Below are 19,214 nucleotides of genomic sequence, written 5' to 3'. Positions count from 1 at the left end.
GGCTTCCGGCTCCCTTAGGGGAGGGTGGTCGTGGGGGGCTCGGCGGGCTTGGCTAGTCTGACTTTTACCGGGGCCTACCCTTCCCTCGGCCCCTCCGTTTCAGATCGACTGTTCCATCTGCGGGACCTCTGTCTCTCTCCTTCGAACCGTCCCTGTCCGTCTCTGCCTTCCCCCCTTCCTCTCTCCACCTCACCCCCTTCTCTCTCCCCTCTTCCCCCCCTCTCTCGTTGTCTCTCTCTCCACTCTTTTCTCTCTGTCCACTCTTCGGTCTCTCTCTCTCTTCCCTTTTCTCTGCCTCCCTCCCTCTCTTTCTCTCTCCCACCCTCCGTCCAGCGGGGTTCTCTTCTGTCTCTGCCCATCTCTGTCACCCCCCCCCGGCTCCTTTAAGTGCAGCGGGAGGCTGGGATTGGCAGAGAGGAGCCCCTACTCTCGCAGACTCCGCCCAGCGATCCCGCTAAACTCTGTCGGGAGGGATGGAGGGGGGGGGCGGATGGTTCCGTCCCTTCCAAAAAAATCCGACTTTCAAAGGAAACTGAGTAGGGGGAGGGGAATCCCCATATCCCACCAGAGCCAGCTGATGACACAGCTATTTTCCCGTGCACCCTCCCGCCCCCCCCCTTCCCCATTTTCCAGACTGCTCTCAGCTGTTTCCTTCCTTAGGAGAATGGTTGGGGGTGGGGGGGAGTCAAGGGAGGGTTGGGGGGGGGGGGTGGGAACCAGAGCTAAATCCGGGGGCGGGGATTTGGGGGTGTCAGACTAGGGGAGTCGGAGCCGACTCTTGTCTCCCGGCGTCCCTCTCCCCCCCGGGCCGGATTAGCCTTCTTCCCCTCCCTATCCCCCCCAACGCCTCCTCTCCCCCTCTTCCTGACTTCCCCGTCTTCTTGGCCCGGTTCCCGTTCCCCTCCGGCCTTCGCCCTTCCCAGCTTCTGACCGCCTCAGCCTCTGTGTCTCCCCCCAACTCCCGCAACCGCCTTCCAGCCTGCAACCTCCCCCTTTAGCCTCCTCCTTCCTTCTCTCCCCTTCCCCAGTCGAAGCTAAGCCTCCCGGGGGCCCCCCCACCTCTCAGTCCTGCTTCCACCCCCCGGCCCTTTCCCTCACAGCGTCTTCCTGCCCCTGTTTTCGGGGCCCCCCCCCAGGCCCCCTGCCCTCTCCAGAAGAACCGTCCCCCTTCTCGTTCCTCAGCTTCACGCGGGGCAGGGAAACGGGGTAGGAGGAGGGGCAGGAATTGGTCGGAGCCCCGTTCCGCCCTGACTTTCTTCTCCTTCCCCCCCCCCCCCCTCGTCCTCTATCCCGTCCGGGCACCATCTTCCCCACCCCAAGCCGTTCTGCTCTCTATGTTCCGTGGAGATCCCGATCTCCACGGCTGTCCTGCTCTCTAGGGTCCCAAGAGGGGGAGGGGGTCGCCGTGCTTCTATCCTTCACCTCCCCCCATATGCTGCTCTCTACGGTCCCACGGTGGGGAGGAGGTCGTCGGGTTGCCCCTCTATCCTGCCTCCCCCCCGTATTCTTCTCTCCGTAGTCAGTCGGGGGGTGTCAGCCCATGCCCCTCTATTCCGCCCCCCCGACTTCTCAGCTCTCTCCGGTCAGTCAGGGGGGTGTTGCCATACTGACCCTCTGACCCGCCCCCTTCCCCGATTCATCTTCTCTGTGTGGTCAGTCAGGGAGTTGTCGGATCGGTCCTCTCCCCGTCCGAGGGGTGGTCGACCTGACCCCGCGGTTGGGGACGGGGGTGGGGCCCACTGGCCCTGGACCACCCATTCTGGGAATTCCCCCTTCCCCTTCCCCTCTCCTTCTTCCAGGAGATGCCGAGACACCCCCCCCCCCCCCCCCACGGCCCCTCGGCATCCCTTCTTTGTGCGGCCCCGCCCGGCCCGTCCTCTCTCCCCTGCCCACCCCTCCATCCTGCCCGACGGGTCCGCATCCTGCCCCGTCACCTTCCGTTTCCCAAATCTCCCTGCCCTCGGAGCGGGGGTGTCTGTGTGTCATTCCCCCCCGTATCCCATGAGTTTCCACCCTCCACCTGGGCAGGGAGAGGGCCCGGGCAGGAAGCGACGGGATCAGGGCCGGGCCCGGGGACGAGGAAGGGGCAGCTGGGGTCTTGGGGGGGGTGGGGGGGGCGGTGGGAAGCCGCCCCCGGGAGCGGAGAAAGGACAAAGGGGGTGACGCGGCCGGAGACAATGGATCTCAGAACTCTGGGGCGGGCGGCGGGCGGCACGGCCGGCCTGGCCGGGGGGGGCGGTGAGGACATCACACCCACACGCGGACGCACGCACACACACACAAAAGACGCGGTGTGTGTCCCCGCGCCTCCCCCCACCCCTCCACTCTGCCAGCCCACCCTCCTCTCCCCAGGTGGAGATCCGGGGGGTCCCGGCCCCACCCCGCCCGCCGCGTCCCCCCGGCCGAGCAGAGGCGGGAGAGGGGACAGTCCACAGGAGGGAAGCCGGGGTGGGGGGAGAAGTCATTCGTTCCTTCGTTTATCCGTTCATTCGGTCGCCTTTACCGAGAGCTCGCCGTGGGCCGAGCCCTGGGACTAAGCGCTCGGGCGAGGACGGCGCAACAGTAACGAGACGCATTCCGTGCCCGTAACGAGCGGTGGGGAGACGGACGTTAATAGAAATAAAGAAATGACAGATGTGGACACGAGCGCCGTGGGGCTCGGAGCGGGGGTGGACAGAGGGAGCCAGTCGGGGCGTCGCAGAAAGGGGTGGGAGAAGAGGGAAGGGGGGCTTAGTCGGGGAAGGCCTCTCGGAGGAGGTGTGATTCCGGTAGGTAAGGGGCGGGGATCTGCGCCCCCCCCACCCCCCCCCCCCCACCCCTCTGCCCGGCCACCCGGCCTGGCGCGTTTCCCGTCGGGTCAACCGATCCATCTGTCGTACGTCCTGAGCGCTTCCCCGGCGCAGTACGCCGTACTGAGCGCTTAGGAGGGGACAACAGATCGTTCATTCATTCAGTCGCATTTATTGAGGGCTCACTGTGTGCAGCGCCCTGTCCTAAGCGCTTGGGAGAGGACGCTATGACGATAAGCAGGCACATCCCCTGCCCACAACGAGCTGACAGTCTAGACGCGTCTCCTCCGGGAGGCCTTCCCACAGGGGGTCCCCCTTTCCTCGTCTCCCTCTCCCCTCTGCCTCGTCCCGACTCCCTCCCTTTGTCCATCCCCCCTCCCCAGCCTCACAGCACTTTTATCCGTATCTGTAGTTAGTTTATTTACAGTAATGTCCGTCCCTCAGGACTGCGGGCTTGTTGCGGGGCAGGGAACGTGTCTGTTTATCGCCGCGCCGTCCTCTCCCGAGAGCTCGGAGGAGCAGCGCGGCGGAGTGGATAGAGCACGGCTCTGGGAGTCGGAAGGTCACGGGTTCTAATCCTCGCTCCGCCACCGGGCGACCTTGGGCTTGTCACTTCACGTCCCCGGGCCTCCGTTCCCTCATCTGTAAAATGGGGATTGAGACCGGGAGCCCCACGTGGGACGGGGACTGCGCCCAACCCCATTTGCTTTTATCCACCCCGGCGCTTAGTCCAGTGACCGGCACGCATGCGTTCACACAATCGTACTTATTGAGCGCTTACTGTGTGCGGCGCACCGTACTAAGCGCTTGGAAAGGTCAAGTCAGCCGCAGGGTGAGACGATCCCGGCCCACGACGGGCTCACGGTCTAGAAGGGGGGGGGGAGACAGGCATCCGAACAAGTAAACGGGCATCAAGGGCTTCACGAGTTCCACAGTTATCGTTATGGTGATGATTATTAGAGGAGGGTCGGGGAGACAGAGAGGGGGGACACGTTCCCGGCCCCCGGCCCGGCCTCCCCTTGGCCCAGGACGGGGCGCGTTCTGCGAAAGGAACTCCCGGAGGGGCGTGCGGGGAAGGCACGGAGTTTTTTCCCACTCACACAGTGGCCGGGGAGGGAGGAGAAGACTCAGTCGGTGGCCCAGCTGGGGCTGGGAGGGTCCGGGGCCGACCGAGGGGGGCTGGGGGGACCGGGATTGAGACCGTAGTCGGGGCCGGGTGTGGGGGGAGGGGAGGAGGAGGAGCCGGTTCTCCTTTAAAGCTGGAAATCGGCCCCTCTCCCGGGGCAAATCGGTCGTGGGAGCCGGAAGCGGAGAAGCGGCTCCGTCTCCTTCTGGAAGATCCCAACTTGCCGAGAAGTGACACTGGTCTGTTCCAAGATTCTTCATTCGTTCGCTCACTCGGTCAGGCGGATTTATGCGGGCATTCACGCATTTCGTTCATTCATTCGACCGTATTTATTGAGCGCTTGCTGCCAGCCGAACACCCTAGTAGGCGCTTGGAAAGTACAGTTCAGCAACAGAGAGAGACAATCCCGGCCCCGAACGGGCTCCCAGTCTAGAAGGGGGGAGACGGACGGCAAAACGAGTCCACGGGCATCGATAGGGATGAGGACCGTGAGCCTCACGTGGGATAAGCTGATGACCCTGTATCTCCCCCAGCGCTTAGAACAGTAAGCACTTAACAAATCCCAACATTAATAGCATCGATATAAATAAATAGAATTACAGATATATATACACGTCGGAACAACTAAATAGGCATTAATATAAAGAGAATTATAGATCTCTATGCACAAGTGCTGTGGGACGGGGGGTAGGGCAGACGGAGGGAGTCGGGGCGATGGGGGAGGGAAGGGGAGCCGAGGAAAAGGGGGGCTCGGCGTGGGAAGGCCTCCTGGAGGAGGTGAGCTCTTTGAAGGGGGGAAGGGAACTAGTTTGGCGGAGGTGAGGAGGGAGGGCGTTCCGGGCCGGAGGGGGGACGTGGGCCAGGGGTCGACGGCGGGACAGAGCGCTGTACTAAATGCTTGGGAGAGGACGATCTACGTATCCGTCATCTATTTATCTGTACTGGTGCCTGTCTCCCCGCACCCCCGAGACTGTACGCTCGCTGTGGGCAGGGAACGTGACAATAATAATGTTGGCATTTGTTAAGCGCTTACTACGTGCAAGAGCACTGTTCTAAGCGCTGGGGGAGACACAGGGGAATCAGGTCGTCCCGCGTGGGGCTCACGGTCTTCATCCCCATTTTCCAGATGAGGGAACTGAGGCCCAGAGAAGCGAAGTGACTCGCGCACAGTCACCCAGCTGACAAGTGGCGGAGCCGGGATTTGAACCCATGACCTCTGACTCCAAAGCCCGGGCCCTTTCCACTGAGCCACGCTGCTTCTCGTGTCTACTGATGGTTGTATCGTACTCTCCCAAATGCTTAGTACGGCGCTCGGCACGCAGTAGGCGCTCAATTAAACCCGACTGAACGAATGAATGCAATCCAACGATAAACAGACACGTTCCCTGCCCACAACAACTTTAGAGTCTAGATTATCGTCCCACCCCCCTGGGAGGGGTTTGGGGGGGGAGAGGTCGGAGGTCAGTCATGCCCCTTCCCCTCTTGGAGGGGCGGGGGTGGGAGGGTGGGGTGTCCGGTCAGTTCCGGGCTACCTAAGACCCCAGAACCACACAGACGGGTCCGACGCGGGCCGGGTGCGGACGTCTCTCCCCCCGGCCTGGCCGCGGACGGGGTTGATCGGCCCATCGATCGTATTTATTGGTTATTAGCACCCGCAGAGCATTGTACCAAGCAGCGTGGCTCAGTGGAAAGAGCGCGGGCTTGGGAGTCAGAGGTCCTGGGTTCTAATCCCGGCTCCGCCGCTTCTCAGCTGTGTGACCTCGGGGAGTCGCTTCACTTCTCCGGGCCTCAGTTACCTCATCTGGAAGATGGGGATTAACACCGTGAGCCCTACGTGGGACAACCTGATGACCTTGTATCTACCCCAGCGCTTAGAACAGTGCTTGGCACGTAGTAAGCGCTTAACAAATACCGACCTGCTTCTTCTAGGCGCCTGAGTGAGTACTACGCAATAGGTTTAACGGACATATTCCCTGCCCAAAACAATTTTACGGTCTGGAAGGGGAGACAGACGTTAATAGAAACAAATAAGTGATCTAAAGGATCTGGGTTCTAATCCAAGTGTCCGCTGTGTAACCTTGGGCAAGTCGCTTCACTTCTCCGGGCCTCGGTTACCTCATCCGTAAAATGGGGATTAAGCTGGTGAATCCCCTGTGGGACGGGGACTGCGTCCAACCCCATTTGCTTACATCCAGCCCGGCGCTTAGAACGGCGCTTAACAAATCCCACACTTCTCATTATTAATAACGATAGCAATAATAATAAAGAGCTGTGGGGTTGGGAGCGTGTGCGTGGGGGGGGTCAGGCTAAGGATTTCCAGAAACGGGACATCGAGACCCCCCCCCGCCGACGTCCATTCCTTCCTTTCTTCACTCGATCGTATTTATGGAGCGCTTAGTGGGTGCAGAGCACTGTATTAAGCGCTTGGAAAGTCCAATTCGGCAACAGATAGAGACGATCCCTATCCAACAACGGGCTCCCGGTCTAGAAGCGGGGAGACGAACCGCAAAACAAAACAAAAACAAGTAGAGAGACAGAGTCGCCCCTCTCCCCCTCCTCCAGTCAAGCAGTGGTATTTATGGAGCGCTTACTGTGTGCGGAACGCTGTACTAAGCGCTTGGGAGAGGACCCTACAACAGAACGAGCAGACACGTTCCTTGCCCGGGACGAGCCCACAGCCCGGCCGGGGAGACGGACCTTCGCGTAAATAAAGATGTACTTTATAAAATTGAATCGAAAGCTTCGCCGTCAGTGCTGTGGGGTTGGGGGTGGGGCGTGAAAAGAGACGGTGAGCCCCAGCGCTTAGTACAGCGCTCGGAGCATAGGAACCGCCGAACAGATGTTATTATTATCCGTTCCCGGACTTGGCCCGGGGGGGGAAGTCTGGGGGAAGCTTCGCAGAGCTCGCACGTGGGGCTGGATGGAGCTCTGCGGCTCCCAGCCTCCGTCCACCCCGTCCATCGTCCCCCCCCCCCTCCGCCCCCCAGATGCCCCCAACCCTTCCCCGTCCTCGCGGCGTCTCCCCCCTTCCCGCTCCGGGTGGCCTTGGCTCCCGGTTCGGATCTGGCCGGGGATCCCGGCCCCGCCTGCTCCCCAGCCCCCCGCTTCCCACTCGGAGGCCGCACATCTGGAGGCGAGGCGTGTGGGTGTAGGGCCCGGAGCGGGGCGGGCGGTGGGCTTGCGGATGTCGGATTGGGGAGGGGGGCCGGGGGTCTCCTGGCCGCCGCTCACACCGGGACGCCCCGCACCCCGACTCTCCTGCCGCTGTTCCTGAAAGGGAGGGCTTGGCCCCTCTCCCTGGAAGCGTTGAGGTCCAAGCTTTAAATTCTAGATTATAAATGACTTATTTATTTATTCATAGCAACGTCTGTCTCCCCCCCGTAGACTCTCAGCTCGTTATGGGCAGGGAACGTGTCTGCTGACTCTTTTGTTTTGGATTCTCCCGATAATGTTGGTGTTTGTTAAGCGCTTACTACGTGCCGAGCACCGTTCTGAGCGCTGGGGGAGATACGGGGTCATCGGGTGGTCCCACGGGTGAGGCTCCCAGTTAATCCCCATTTTACAGATGAGGTCACTGAGGCCCAGAGAAGTGAAGTGACTGGCCCGAGGTGACGCAGCCGACAAGTGGCGGCGGAGGCGGGATTAGAACTCGTGACCTTCTGACTCCCAGGCCCGTGCTCTCTCTGCAAGGCCACGCTGCTTCTCTTGTGCCCCGCACAGAGTAAGCGCTCCATAAATATAATGGATCGATCGACTGACGGTGGCCCAGACGCGCAAGGCTGGGGCGCATCCGGAAGCAGCGTGGCGCAGGGGATAGCGCCCGAGCCTGGGCGTCGGAAGGTCATGGGTTCTAATCCCGCCACTTTGCCGCGTGGCCTTGGACAAGTCACTTCTCCGGGCCTCGGTCGCCTCATCCGTAAAATGGGGATTGACTGGGAGCCCCGTGTGGGACAGGGACCGTTTCCGACCCGATTTGCCTCGTGGCCGGTCCGGCGCTTAATACGGTGCCTGCCACGTAGTAAGCACCGACCAAACACCACGGACATTACATCTGGGTTCTGGGATGTCCCTGGAGGGAGTTGGAGGGGGGCAGGGGAGAGCAGGGGGAGGGGGCTAGAGGCCGCCCCCCCAACCCCCATCCGGGGTCAGCCCTAACTGTGGGACCCCCTTTCCCAGGGCACGATTGATCGGCTGATTGGGAGCCCTCCCGGTGCCCCCATCCCCCCCGATTAGACCGTAAGCCCGTCGACGGGCGGGGACCGTCTCTATCTGTTGCCGATTTGTCCATTCCAAACGCTCAGTACAGTGCTCTGCCCTTGGGAGGGACAATAAACAGACACATTCCCTGCCCACGAGTTTACAATCTAGAGGGGTGGAGACAGACATGAATATAAATAAATAAATGAACGTCATCAGATAGGAAAGCCCATCATCGGGCAGGGATTGTCTCTATCTGTTGCCGAATTGTATATTCCAAGCGCTTAGTACAGTGCTCTGCACGTAGTAAGCGCTCAATAAATACTATTGAATGAATAGGAACATAAGCGCCGCGGGGCTGGGAGGGGGAAGAACAGAGGGAGCAAGTCAGGGGGATGAAGAAGGGAGTGGGAGAATAATAATAATAATAATAAATAGCGTTAAGCACTCACTATGTTTCTAGATTATAAACCCATTGTGGGCAGGGATTGTCTCTATTGCTGAGCGTCTAGCCCAGTGCTCTGCACACAGTAAGCGCTCCCTAAATACGCTTGAATGAACGGATGAATGTGCCCAGGTACTGTATTAAGCACTGGGGTGGATACAACCAAATCGGGTTGGACACCGTCCCCGGCCCGTATGCGGCTCCTGGTCTCAATCCCCATTTTGCAGATGAGGTGACCGAGGCCCAGAAGTGAAGTGACTCGCCCAAGGTCACAGAAGTGAAGTGACTTGTCCAAGGTCACACAGCAGACACGTGGCAGAGTGGGGGTGAGGACCTTCGGACTCCCAGGCCAGGCTGTACCTGCTCCACTAAAGGAGGGTTTAATCAGGGAGGGCCTCTTGGAGGAGATGTGCCTTCGATAAGGCTTTGAACAGTGATAATAATGACAGTATTTAAGCGCTCGCTCAGTGCCAAGCACCGTTGTAGATACGAGGTCATCAGGTTGTCCCACGTGGGGCTCGCGGTCTCAATCCCCATTTTCCAGGTGAGGCAACTGAGGCACGGAGAAGCGAAGAAGAAGAAGAAGAAGGGAGAGTTCCTAGAAGAAGGCTTCCTAGAAGAAGGCAACTGAGGCACGGAGAAGCGAAGAAGAAGAAGGGAGAGTTCCTAGAAGAGGGCTTCCTAGAAGAAGGAGGGAGAGTCACTGCCCGTGGTGGGGGAGGACCGGCAGAAAAGAGAGAGAGCCCGCCTGGTGCTTGCCCACAGTAAAGATGGAGTCCGGGCTCCGCGCTCCGGGCGGCGATGAAGGCCAGCCGAGGCCCCGGATGCGGCCGGGTCCGCCCTCTTCCAAGATGGCGCCCCGGCTCCGCCCTCTTCCAAGATGGCGCCCCAGCCCCCGCCTGGGCCAACGGCCGTGAAGCCGGCGGGGGTCACTTCCGCCCGCTTCTCCTTCCTTCAAGTGCGGCGGCGGTGTCAGGGGGAAGATGGCGGCGCTGAGGGCGGTGGGACGGCTCCGGGGCCTTTCGGGCCCGGTCCTGAGGCCCGGCCTCGGGTTGCCCGCCCAGCCCAGCAGGTGAGGCCGCGGAGGGCCGGGCCCCCTTCCGAGGGACCCCCCCCCCCCAAACTCCCTCCCCTCGCTTAGGACCGGCCCGGGCGGACGCAACGTTCCGCACACCTCCGGCCACCCCCGCTTCCCTCCACCCCATCCCCGTTAGGCGCTCACTATGTGCCAAGCACTGTTCCGAGCGTCGGGGTAGGCACAGGGGCATCAGATCGCCCCACGTGGACTTCATCCCCATTTGACAGACGAGGTCACTGAGGCCCAGGGAAGTGACCGGCCCAAGGTCACACAGCAGACAAGCGGAGGAGGCGGGATTAGAACAATAATAATGTTGGTGTTTGTTAAGCGCTCACTACGTGCAAAGCACTGTTCGAAGCGCTGGAGGGATACAAGGTCATCAAGCGGTCCCACGTGGGGCTCCCAGTCTTCATCCCCATTTTCCAGATGACAAAACTGAGGCCCAGTGAAGTGACTTGCCCAAGGTCACCCAGCTGACAAGTGGCGGAGCCGGGATTAGAACCCACGACCTCTGACTCCCAAGCCCGGGCTCTTGCCACTGAGCCACGCTGCTTCTGGGATCCAGCGTTTAGAACAGTGCTTGGAACATAGTAAGCGCTTAGCAAGTACCACCATTTCCACCCTTCTCCTTCCCCTCAGGACCCTGTCTTCCTCTGACCCGTAAATCACCTTCCCCGCCTTTCACTGCTTGACCCGCAGCAGCCCATAACCCTCCTCCAAATCTGCGATCATTAGTAATTATAGTAATAATTATAATAACTGTGGGCCTTGTGAAGCGTTTACTATGTGGCAGGCCCTGTACTAGGCGCTGGGGTGGATACGAGCAAATGGTGTTGGACTCAGCCCCTTGTCCCACGTGAGGCTCGCAGTCTCGATCCCCATTTTCCAGGTGAGGTCACCGAGGCCCAGTGAAGTGATCTGCCCGAGGTCACACGGCAGAGAAGTGGCGGAGCGAGGATTAGAACCCATGACCTTCTGATTACCAGGCCCGGGCTCTTGCCACTATGCCGCGTTTGTGGTATTTGTTAAGCGCTGTGTGCCAGCCCCTGTTCTAAGTGCTCAGGGTAGATGATGATAATAATAATGTTGGTATTTATTAAGTGCCTACTATGTGCAGAGCACTGTTCTGAGCTCTGGGGTAGATACAGGGTCATCGGGTTGTCCCTCGTGAGGCTCACAGTCTTCATCCCCATTTTACAGGTGAGGTAACTGAGGCCCAGAGCAGTGAAGTGCCTTGCCCACGGTCCCCCCAGCTGACGCGTGGCGGAGCTGGGATTCGAACCCATGACCCGCGACTCCCAAGCCCGGGCCCTTTCCACTGAGCCACGCTCTTCCCATTCTGACCCCCGATATCCCACCAGTCACCCAGCCCCCCGTAAATTCCCAGAGCGGGAAGGTTTGGATTATTGTGCACCGGGAGGGTTGCGTTGCCCTTTTACGTTTGGGGCAGGGGTCTAACTCTAGGGGGGCAGTTAGGGGCGCCCAGAGGTCAGAAGCGGGGAAGCCGTTGCTCGGATTTGGGGTGCACCTCCCGTTCCTTCTCAGTTGGGGACCAGGCCCCTTCTGGTATGACTGTTGGCCCCCCCAACTCCACCCCGGGGAGAGGGGTCCCGAGTTTCCCTTGGTGAGATGCCCCTAGGGCGGAGCTGGGCCCCCGGACCCGCTTCCTCATTTCCTTTCCTGCCTCCCCCCTCCCTCCCCTCAAATCTGTCCCGCTTAGATTCTTCAGCGCCTGCCGCTGTCGGCCCATCGGCCGCCTCTACCGCCTAAAAGTAATCACAGTTGTGATATTTCATTCATTCATAATAATAATTGGGGTATTTAAGCGCTTCCTACGTTCCAGGCACTGTACTAAGCGCCGGGGTGGATACGAGTAAATCAGGTTTCTGCCTGCTAGGGACGAGGGCGGTGGATGGATAATCCCCAAATCCCCCGGTGAAGCGGCACGGCCCGGTGGGTAGAGAAGGGGCCCGGGAGTCCGAAGGACCGGGGGGCTACTGGTGGAAATCTAGACGTCAGGCTCACGGTCTCCACCCCCGTTTTCCAGATGAGGTCACTGAGGTCCAGAGAAGCGAAGGGCCCTGCCCAGAGTCACACAGCAGACAAGTGGCGGAGCCGAACCCACGGTCAGGGTGGAGTAGAGGGAGGGAGCCGTGGGCCGAAGGGAGGGGGTTTATTTAGGACCGGGAGACGTGGGCACGTTTGAAAGCGGTGGGGAAGAAGCCACGGGAGGGTGAATAGTTGACGATGGCGGTCGGGGAGGGAAGAAGGGAAGGGGCGAGTGTTTGGATAAGATGCGAAGGAATGGGGTCAGACGGGCAGGTAAGGGGGGCTGCATTGCGAGAGAAGGCAGGTCTCCTCTCGAGACACCGCCGGGAAAGATGGGAGAGTTAAAGAAGGGGCAGGGGAGGTTTTCGGGAGATCCCACTCCAGACAGTGTCAATTCTCTTAAAAGGGTAGGTGGCCCGGTCGCCGGGGGCAAGGGATGGCGGGGCGGGGAGGGCGTTGAGTGTCCGGAACAGCCGGCGAGGGCGATGGTCACGGGTGTCGATCGGTGGAGAGATCATTTTGCCCGGCGGAGCCAGAGCACGCCGGGATGAAATCGCAGCGGGCAGAGTCGGCCCGGTGTCCAGATTTCCACCAGCAGCCCCTGCCCCCCGGTCCTTCGGACTCCCGGGCCCCTTCTTTATCCGCCAGGCCGTGCTGCTTCGCCCGGGGATTATCCATCCTCTGCCCTTGTCTGCAGCAGGCAGAAGAATAGTATTTATTGAGTCCCCACTGGGTGCGAAGCACTGTACAAAATCCTTGGGAGTAATTTGCGCGTCTGGGTCGACGTCTGTCTCCCCAGCTGAAGGCCGTAAACTCACTGGGGGCAGGGAGTGCGTCCGTTTGTCGTCGCGTTGTGCCCTCCCGAGGGTTTACGCAGTAAGCGCTCGATAAATAGGACCGAGTGGATGAGAACACGATAGGAGACGAGAAGTTTGCAGTCTGGCTGAGCGTCTGGATGCGGTTGAACGGTCAGTTTAGTCATTGAGTTTCCACTTCTTGTAAATACTTTTTAAGAGCCGCCTTCCTCCCCCTCCTCTCCCCCATTAGAGTGGAAACTCTCTGTGGGCAGGGAACCCAGCCTGTGCTTCTGTTTTACCTTCTCAAGCACCTAGGCCGGGGTTCTGCACGGCAGAGGCTCCGTGAGTACGATCGTTGCTCAGAACGGGGCTGGGCACCTAGGAGGCGCTTAACAGATACCGTGACGACGGTGATTCCTCCCGGGATCCGTCCAGAGATCCTGCTGGAATGTGAGCTCCTTAGGGGTAGGAGGCCCTTTCTCTAGCCGACAAGCAGCCGGAGGACAGTTGGGATCCACTTGGCGGCTGGGTGACCGTGGGCAAGTCACCTCCCCTCTCTGGGCCTCAGTGACCTCAGCTGGAAAATGGGGACTAAGTCGGCGAGCCCCACCGGGGACAACCTCATTACCCTGGATCTCCCGCAGCGCTTAGAACAGTGCTCTGCACCAACGTTGTTATTATTATCCTGGTCCTGAGTCAGAGAAGCAGCGTGGCCTAGTGGTTAGAGCCCCGGAGGACCTGGGGTCTCATCCCGGCTCCACCGTTTGCCTGGCTGTGTGACCGTGGGCAGGGCACTTTACTTCTCTGGGCCTCCGTTCCCTCGTCTGGAAAAAGGGGGATTAGGTCTGTGAGCCCCGTGTGGAGACCGCGTCCGACCTGATTAGCTTCTCTCTACCCCAGCGCTTAGTACGGTGCCTGACACGTAGCAAGCGCTTAACGGATGCCACAGTTATTATTAACGTCGTCGGGATCGTTTCCAGCTTTAGCAGCCGCGGCTAGTTCCCAGGCGACAGGTGAAGAGGGGGTCGGTAGCCGGGTTTACGGGACGTCCTCCCCGTTCTCTTCGCGCCCCCCCATCCCACCCGCTCCCCAGCCCGGATTCAGACCACATTGAAGGTGAGAGACGTATATTAACGTCCGTCTCCTCCGATAGTAATAATAATAATAATTGGGGTATTAAGCGCTTAGCGTGTGCCGAGCACCGTCCTAAGCGCTGGGCAGATACAAGGCGATCAGGTTATCCCGCGTGGGGCTCCCAGTCTTCATCCCCATTTTCCAAATGAGGTCACTGAGGCCCGGAGAAGTGACGCGACTCGCCCAAAGTCACACAGCCGATGGGCGGCAGAGCCGGGATTAGGACCTCTGACCCCCCCAAGCCCGGCCCCTTTCCGCCGCGCAGCTTCTCGTATCTCCGGATGTGACGGTCTCTAGACCGTAAGCTCGTGTGGGCGGGGAGAGCATCTGTTGTCTTACGTCGTACTTTCCCAAGCGCCCAGTACGGCGTCCTGCCCACCGACGACGCTCACCGAGTAGGATCGGCTCGCCGATGACGGCCGGGGGGCGGTGGGGGCCGGGCCTCATCCGTCTTAAATCCCACGGAGGGAGCGTTGGGGGGGGGGGGGGAGATGGGACGGGGGCGTCCCTGGCACCCGGCCTCCTCCTCCCCGCTGACCCGCCTGCCTCTCTGCAGAGGAGCCCGCCAGTGGCAGCCAGATGTGGAGTGGGCGGAGCAGTTCGGGGGGGCCGTCATGTACCCCAGCAAGGGGACCGCTCACTGGAAGCCCCCACCTTGGAACGGTGAGTGTCTCCCCCACCCCGCCTCCCCCGGCCCATCTGGAACGGCGGAGTCCCGTTCCCTCCTCCCCACCCCTCTGGTCCGGGAAGGGTGAGCCCCGTCCGGGCCGCCCCCCCGCTTTCTGGAACGGTGAGCCTCCACCCACCCCCGGGGGCTCCGGCGAAAGGCGGGCGTCGGGGGGAGGTGGACCTGTCCCCCCGCCTCGGCCCCCGAACTGAGGGGATCCCCCCCCGACCCCGCAGACGTGGACCCCCCGAAGGAGAGGAAGGTGGCCAACGTGACCCTGAACTTTGGGCCCCAGCACCCGGCGGCCCACGGGGTCCTGCGGCTGGTGATGGAGCTGAGCGGCGAGATGGTGCGGCGCTGCGACCCCCACATCGGCCTGCTCCACCGCGGCACCGAGAAACTCATCGAGCACAAGACCTACCTGCAGGTCGGGGGGGAGGGGGGATGGACCGCGGGGAGGAGGGCGTCGGGGGCGGAGCCCGGGGGGGGTCTCCCCAACCCGTCCCCGGGGGGCCGAGATCAGACCGGGGTCTCTGAGGATCCGGGTCGAAGACCCTCCCCCCGGGGGGACCGGGTCCGGTGCTGCGGATGGACTTCTGGCTCCCCTCACCGACTTTTCCTCCTTCCTCTGGCTCCCCCCCCCCCCGACTCCGCCCTCCCCGGGGCCAGGCCTCCGCCCGTCCCGGCGTCGGGGGGACGGACGATGTCGGCCGCCTGGCGGGGGCCGGGGCGGGCGGGGAGGGGGGCCCACGGCGGGCCGATGCCGGCACCCGAGCCCGTCTCTCCGTCAGCTCCCGCACTCCCCCGCCCCGGCCGCTCTCCCGATCGCGTGAGTCAGCCGGCCCCGTTTCCCGGTCCCGGCGCCGACGGGGGTGGGTAGGGGGTGGCCTGGGGGAGGTGCCGGGCCACCCCGAGGGGGAGATGGGGGGACCGGACTGTCCCGCGACTCCTCAACGCCGATCAGCCGGCCCTTTACGCGCGTGAGCGCCGCGTCCGGGGCTGGGCCTCGCCCACCCCTTCTCCCCGGAGGAAAGGGGTCGCCGAATTTAGGGAACTCCTGCCCCGCAGTGACGATCTCCGTGCCCCCCCCCCGCACGGGCCCTGACGATCTCGCCGGCCCCGGGGGTCACTTCCCGCCAGGCCCGGCCCCACGCGTGTGACGTTGTTCTCCCTTGAGGGCGGGGGGCGAGCGGGGGGCGGTGGACGCACACGGCGTCGGGAGGGCTGGTGGGAGGAAGGGGGGAGTAGCTCTGCCCTGCGTCCCGCCCCACCCCCCGGGGTCTGTGGGAATCCCAGCTGCCGTTGCTGCTGCCTTCGCCGCGTCCCCGGCTCCCCCCCCCCGCCCCAGGCTCGCTCGCGGGGGCCCCGCGGGGCCGGTGAAGGCCCGGGCCGCCCCGAGGCGCGTGGGGGTGGCCCCTGGCCGGAGGGTCTGACCCGGTCGCCCACGCAGGCCCTCCCCTACTTCGACCGCCTGGACTACGTCTCGATGATGTGCAACGAGCAGGCCTATTCGCTGGCCGTGGAGAAGCTGCTCAACATCCGGCCGCCCCCCCGGGCCCAGTGGATCCGAGGTAGGGCCGGGGACCCCCTCCCGTTGCCCTCGCCCCGGCTCCTCCCCCCTCGGACCCTCTGACCCGCCCCCCGTCCCCTCCTCTCCCCGCAGTGTTATTTGGGGAGATCACCCGCCTGCTGAACCACATTATGGCACTGACCACCCACGCGCTAGACATCGGGGCCATGACCCCCTTCTTCTGGATGTTTGAGGAGAGAGAGAAGGTTGGCGGGGGCGGGCCGGGGAGCCGGGGTGGGGGGCGGGGAGGAGGGGCCGGGGGTCAGGCCTAAGACTTCTCCCCGCCGCCGTGTCCCCCCAGATGTTCGAATTCTACGAGCGCGTGTCCGGAGCGCGGATGCACGCGGCCTACATCCGGCCCGGGGGGGTGCACCAGGTGAGTCCCCCGGGCTCCCCCGCGGGACGGGGGGGGGGGGGGGCCTCCCCCCGGGGTCACCGCGCTGGTCCTCCCCGCTGCCCCCGCAGGACCTGCCCCTGGGCCTCATGGACGACATCTACGAGTTCGCCAAGAACTTCTCCCTGCGCATCGACGAGCTGGAGGAGGTGAGATGGGGCTCGGGAGAGTTGCCGTGCCGGGGATCGCCGGTTGCAGAGGGTTCCGGGAGTAACTCCCGTCCCGGTCTCCTCTCGTCTCGGGTCCCACCTCCTCCTCTCGCCCCTCCCCGTCCCCCCGGGGCACCCCGTTCCTGCCCACCGCCCCCCACCCGGAGGATTTCTTCTCTTTCCCCCGGCTCGAGTCCGTCGGCCGCCGCCGGGGGGCTCCGGCCCCCGGGCTACCACCGGCGGAGGGGGCGGTCGGGGAGGCGCCGGTCCGCCCGTGGCCTCCCTTCTCCCCGGCCTGACCCCGCCGCGCCCGGCAGATGCTGACCAACAACCGCATCTGGCGGAACCGGACGATCGGCATCGGCGTGGTGACGGCGGAGGAGGCCCTCGACTACGGCTTCAGGTCGGTCGGCCGTGTTTATCGGAGAGGGCGGAGCGCCGCGCCGAGCGCGTGGGGGAGTACGGGGTGACGGTAGAGAGACGGAGGCCCCGCCCCCGGCGAGCTTCGGGTCTAGGGGCCCGGCGGGGAGGGGCGGGACGGGGGCCGACCGGCCGGTCTCCCCCACCGCCTCCGCCCCGTCCCTCCCTCCGCAGCGGGGTGATGCTCCGGGGTTCGGGGATCAAGTGGGACCTGCGGAAGACCCAGCCGTACGACGTGTACGACCAGGTGGAGTTCGACGTCCCCATCGGCTCCAACGGGGACTGTTACGACAGGTGAGGGGGGCCCCCTCCCCTCCTCCCTTCCTCCCGCCCCCGTCCCCCCCCCGCGACGGCCCAGGGCGGCCCGGGCGCCGCCGCCGCCTCCGGTGGTGACCCCGTCCCCCTCCCCTCGCTCCCCCTCTTCCCGCCCCTCGCCCGGCCCCAGGTACCTGTGCCGCGTGGAGGAGATGCGCCAGTGCCTGCACATTATCCTCCAGAGCCTCAACAAGATGCCCCCGGGCGAGATCAAGGTGGACGACGCCAAGGTGTCCCCCCCAAAGCGGGCCGAGATGAAGGTGGGGAACGATAACCACGGTACCCGGTCGGCGCTCGCTATATGCCGAGCCCTCTTCCGAGCGCTGGGGTAGATTCGGGTTAGGTTGGACGCGGTCCCTTGCCCCCGCGGGGGAATCGCGCCCTCGATTCCCTTTTTCCCGACGGGGGAACCGAGGCCCGGAGCAAGCGAAGGGACTCGCCCACGGTCACGCGGCAGACACGTCGGGGAGCCGGGAGGAGAATCCGTGACCTTCTGACCATCGTGACCGTGGTATTCGTTAAGCGCTTACTAAGCGCCCGGCAGTATACCGCCCGAGCAGGTCGGGTCGGGTGCAGGTCCCGTCCCGCGGGGTCCTCACGGTTTCGGTCGTTTTCCGGATGAGGTAACGGAGGCCCAGACGAGTAGAGTGACTTCCCCGAGGTCGCCCGGCAGTCAAGAGGCAGGACCGGGATCGGGACCTCCAGCCCCGTGACCCCCGGGCCCGCGTCGGAACCGCCACGCCGGGCCGATTCCCGGGCCCGGGCCCCATCCCCTCCCCCCCGCCGCCCGCCCCGCCCGTCGCCCCCGATGGGACCGGGGGGGGGGGGTCGGGGCCGTTCCGGTTGCACGTGGCTCCCCCGTCCCCTCCTTTCCGTCTCCCCCGTCTCGCCAGACGTCCATGGAGTCGCTGATCCATCACTTCAAGCTGTACACCGAGGGCTACCAGGTGCCCCCCGGGGCCACCTACACAGCCATCGAAGCTCCCAAGGTGAAGGGATGGAGGCGGGGGGCGGGGGCGGGGGGCGGTCTGGGCGCCGAGGGGTCGGGAGGGCAAGGAGCGGGGGGCGCCGCGGCGGGCGCCGCCGGGGAAGGGCCCGGCGCCGGTTCGGGGGGCGGCCGGAGACTGACGTTCCTCCTCTCCCCTCCCCGCCCTCCCCGCCCAGGGCGAGTTTGGCGTCTACCTCATTTCGGACGGCAGCAGCCGTCCCTATCGCTGCAAGATCAAGGCGCCCGGCTTCGCCCACTTGGTGAGAGGCCGCCGGGGGCCCCCCCCCCCCCCCGGCCTCCCCTCTGACTCCCCAACCCCTTAACCGCCCCTCCCTCCCCCCACCCCCGCTCTCCCCCAACCTCCTGGTCTCCCCCAACCCGTCCTGACCCGTGTCTGTGTCCCCCTCCCCCAGGCCGGCCTGGACAAGATGTCCAAGGGACACATGCTGGCAGACGTGGTGGCCATTATCGGTAAGGGGACGCGGGAGGGGTGGCGGGGGGGGGGGGGGCCCTGGGCTGGGAGGGGGTCCAGCGGCGACCGTCTCCCCCTCCCCACAGGCACCCAGGACATCGTGTTTGGAGAAGTGGATCGGTGAGGGGCAAGAGCGACTCCCCCCTCCCCCCCGAAGATAGCCCCCCCCCCCCACCCCCGCCCCGAGGAATCCGCGTGTGCACGCGCGTCCGTTCGCGATCCGGACGGGGGAAAGGAAATTAATAAATTAGCTGCTCCGCGGCCACTCGACCCAGCCCGGCCTCCTCTGTACGTCACGTCGCCGTTGCTCCTTCGCTTTTTCTCCTCCCCCCTCGCCCCTCCCCCCCCCGCCCCCCCCACCGACCAGCTCTGGTGTTAGTTGGGGTTCAGAGGGTGTGGGAAACGGGGGTGCTGGGCATCCGAAGCAGCAACCCCAGTCACTTCCCCCACGTCTTCCCCACCTTCCCACTTCCTCTTTCCCAGATCCGCTCTTCCTCTTTCCCCCGCTCGGGGCGGCCCGCGTCCGCCTGTGGTCACCGCCGCCCCTCCGAACCGCCCACCCCCCCCGTCCCGTCCCGTCCCGCCCGGCCCGAGAGCCGGGGACCGCGGGCGGGGGGCGGCGGA

The 19,214-nt window shown here is 63.7% G+C and overlaps 1 protein-coding gene across 1 annotated transcript; it reads left to right on the top strand.

The window, feature by feature from the left end:
• The first annotated feature begins 9,512 nt into the window (after positions 1-9,512).
• NDUFS2 (NADH:ubiquinone oxidoreductase core subunit S2) lies at positions 9,513-18,762 on the top strand. The gene is made up of 14 exons (XM_029055133.2): positions 9,513-9,629; positions 14,172-14,278; positions 14,519-14,709; positions 15,733-15,853; positions 15,946-16,058; positions 16,154-16,228; positions 16,318-16,395; positions 16,713-16,798; positions 16,990-17,109; positions 17,261-17,390; positions 18,024-18,119; positions 18,295-18,378; positions 18,532-18,589; positions 18,677-18,762. Exons 1-14 carry the CDS (start codon positions 9,541-9,543, stop codon positions 18,712-18,714), a joined length of 1,386 nt encoding a protein of 461 aa, XP_028910966.1. The 5' UTR covers positions 9,513-9,540; the 3' UTR covers positions 18,715-18,762.
• The last annotated feature ends 452 nt before the right edge of the window (positions 18,763-19,214 follow it).

The sequence above is a fragment of the Ornithorhynchus anatinus genome, chromosome X5 (genome assembly GCF_004115215.2).
Source record: "Ornithorhynchus anatinus isolate Pmale09 chromosome X5, mOrnAna1.pri.v4, whole genome shotgun sequence".
Taxonomy (NCBI): domain Eukaryota; kingdom Metazoa; phylum Chordata; class Mammalia; order Monotremata; family Ornithorhynchidae; genus Ornithorhynchus; species Ornithorhynchus anatinus.
Note: the sequence above shows the minus strand (reverse complement) of the source record. Positions and strands in the feature narration are given on the sequence as shown.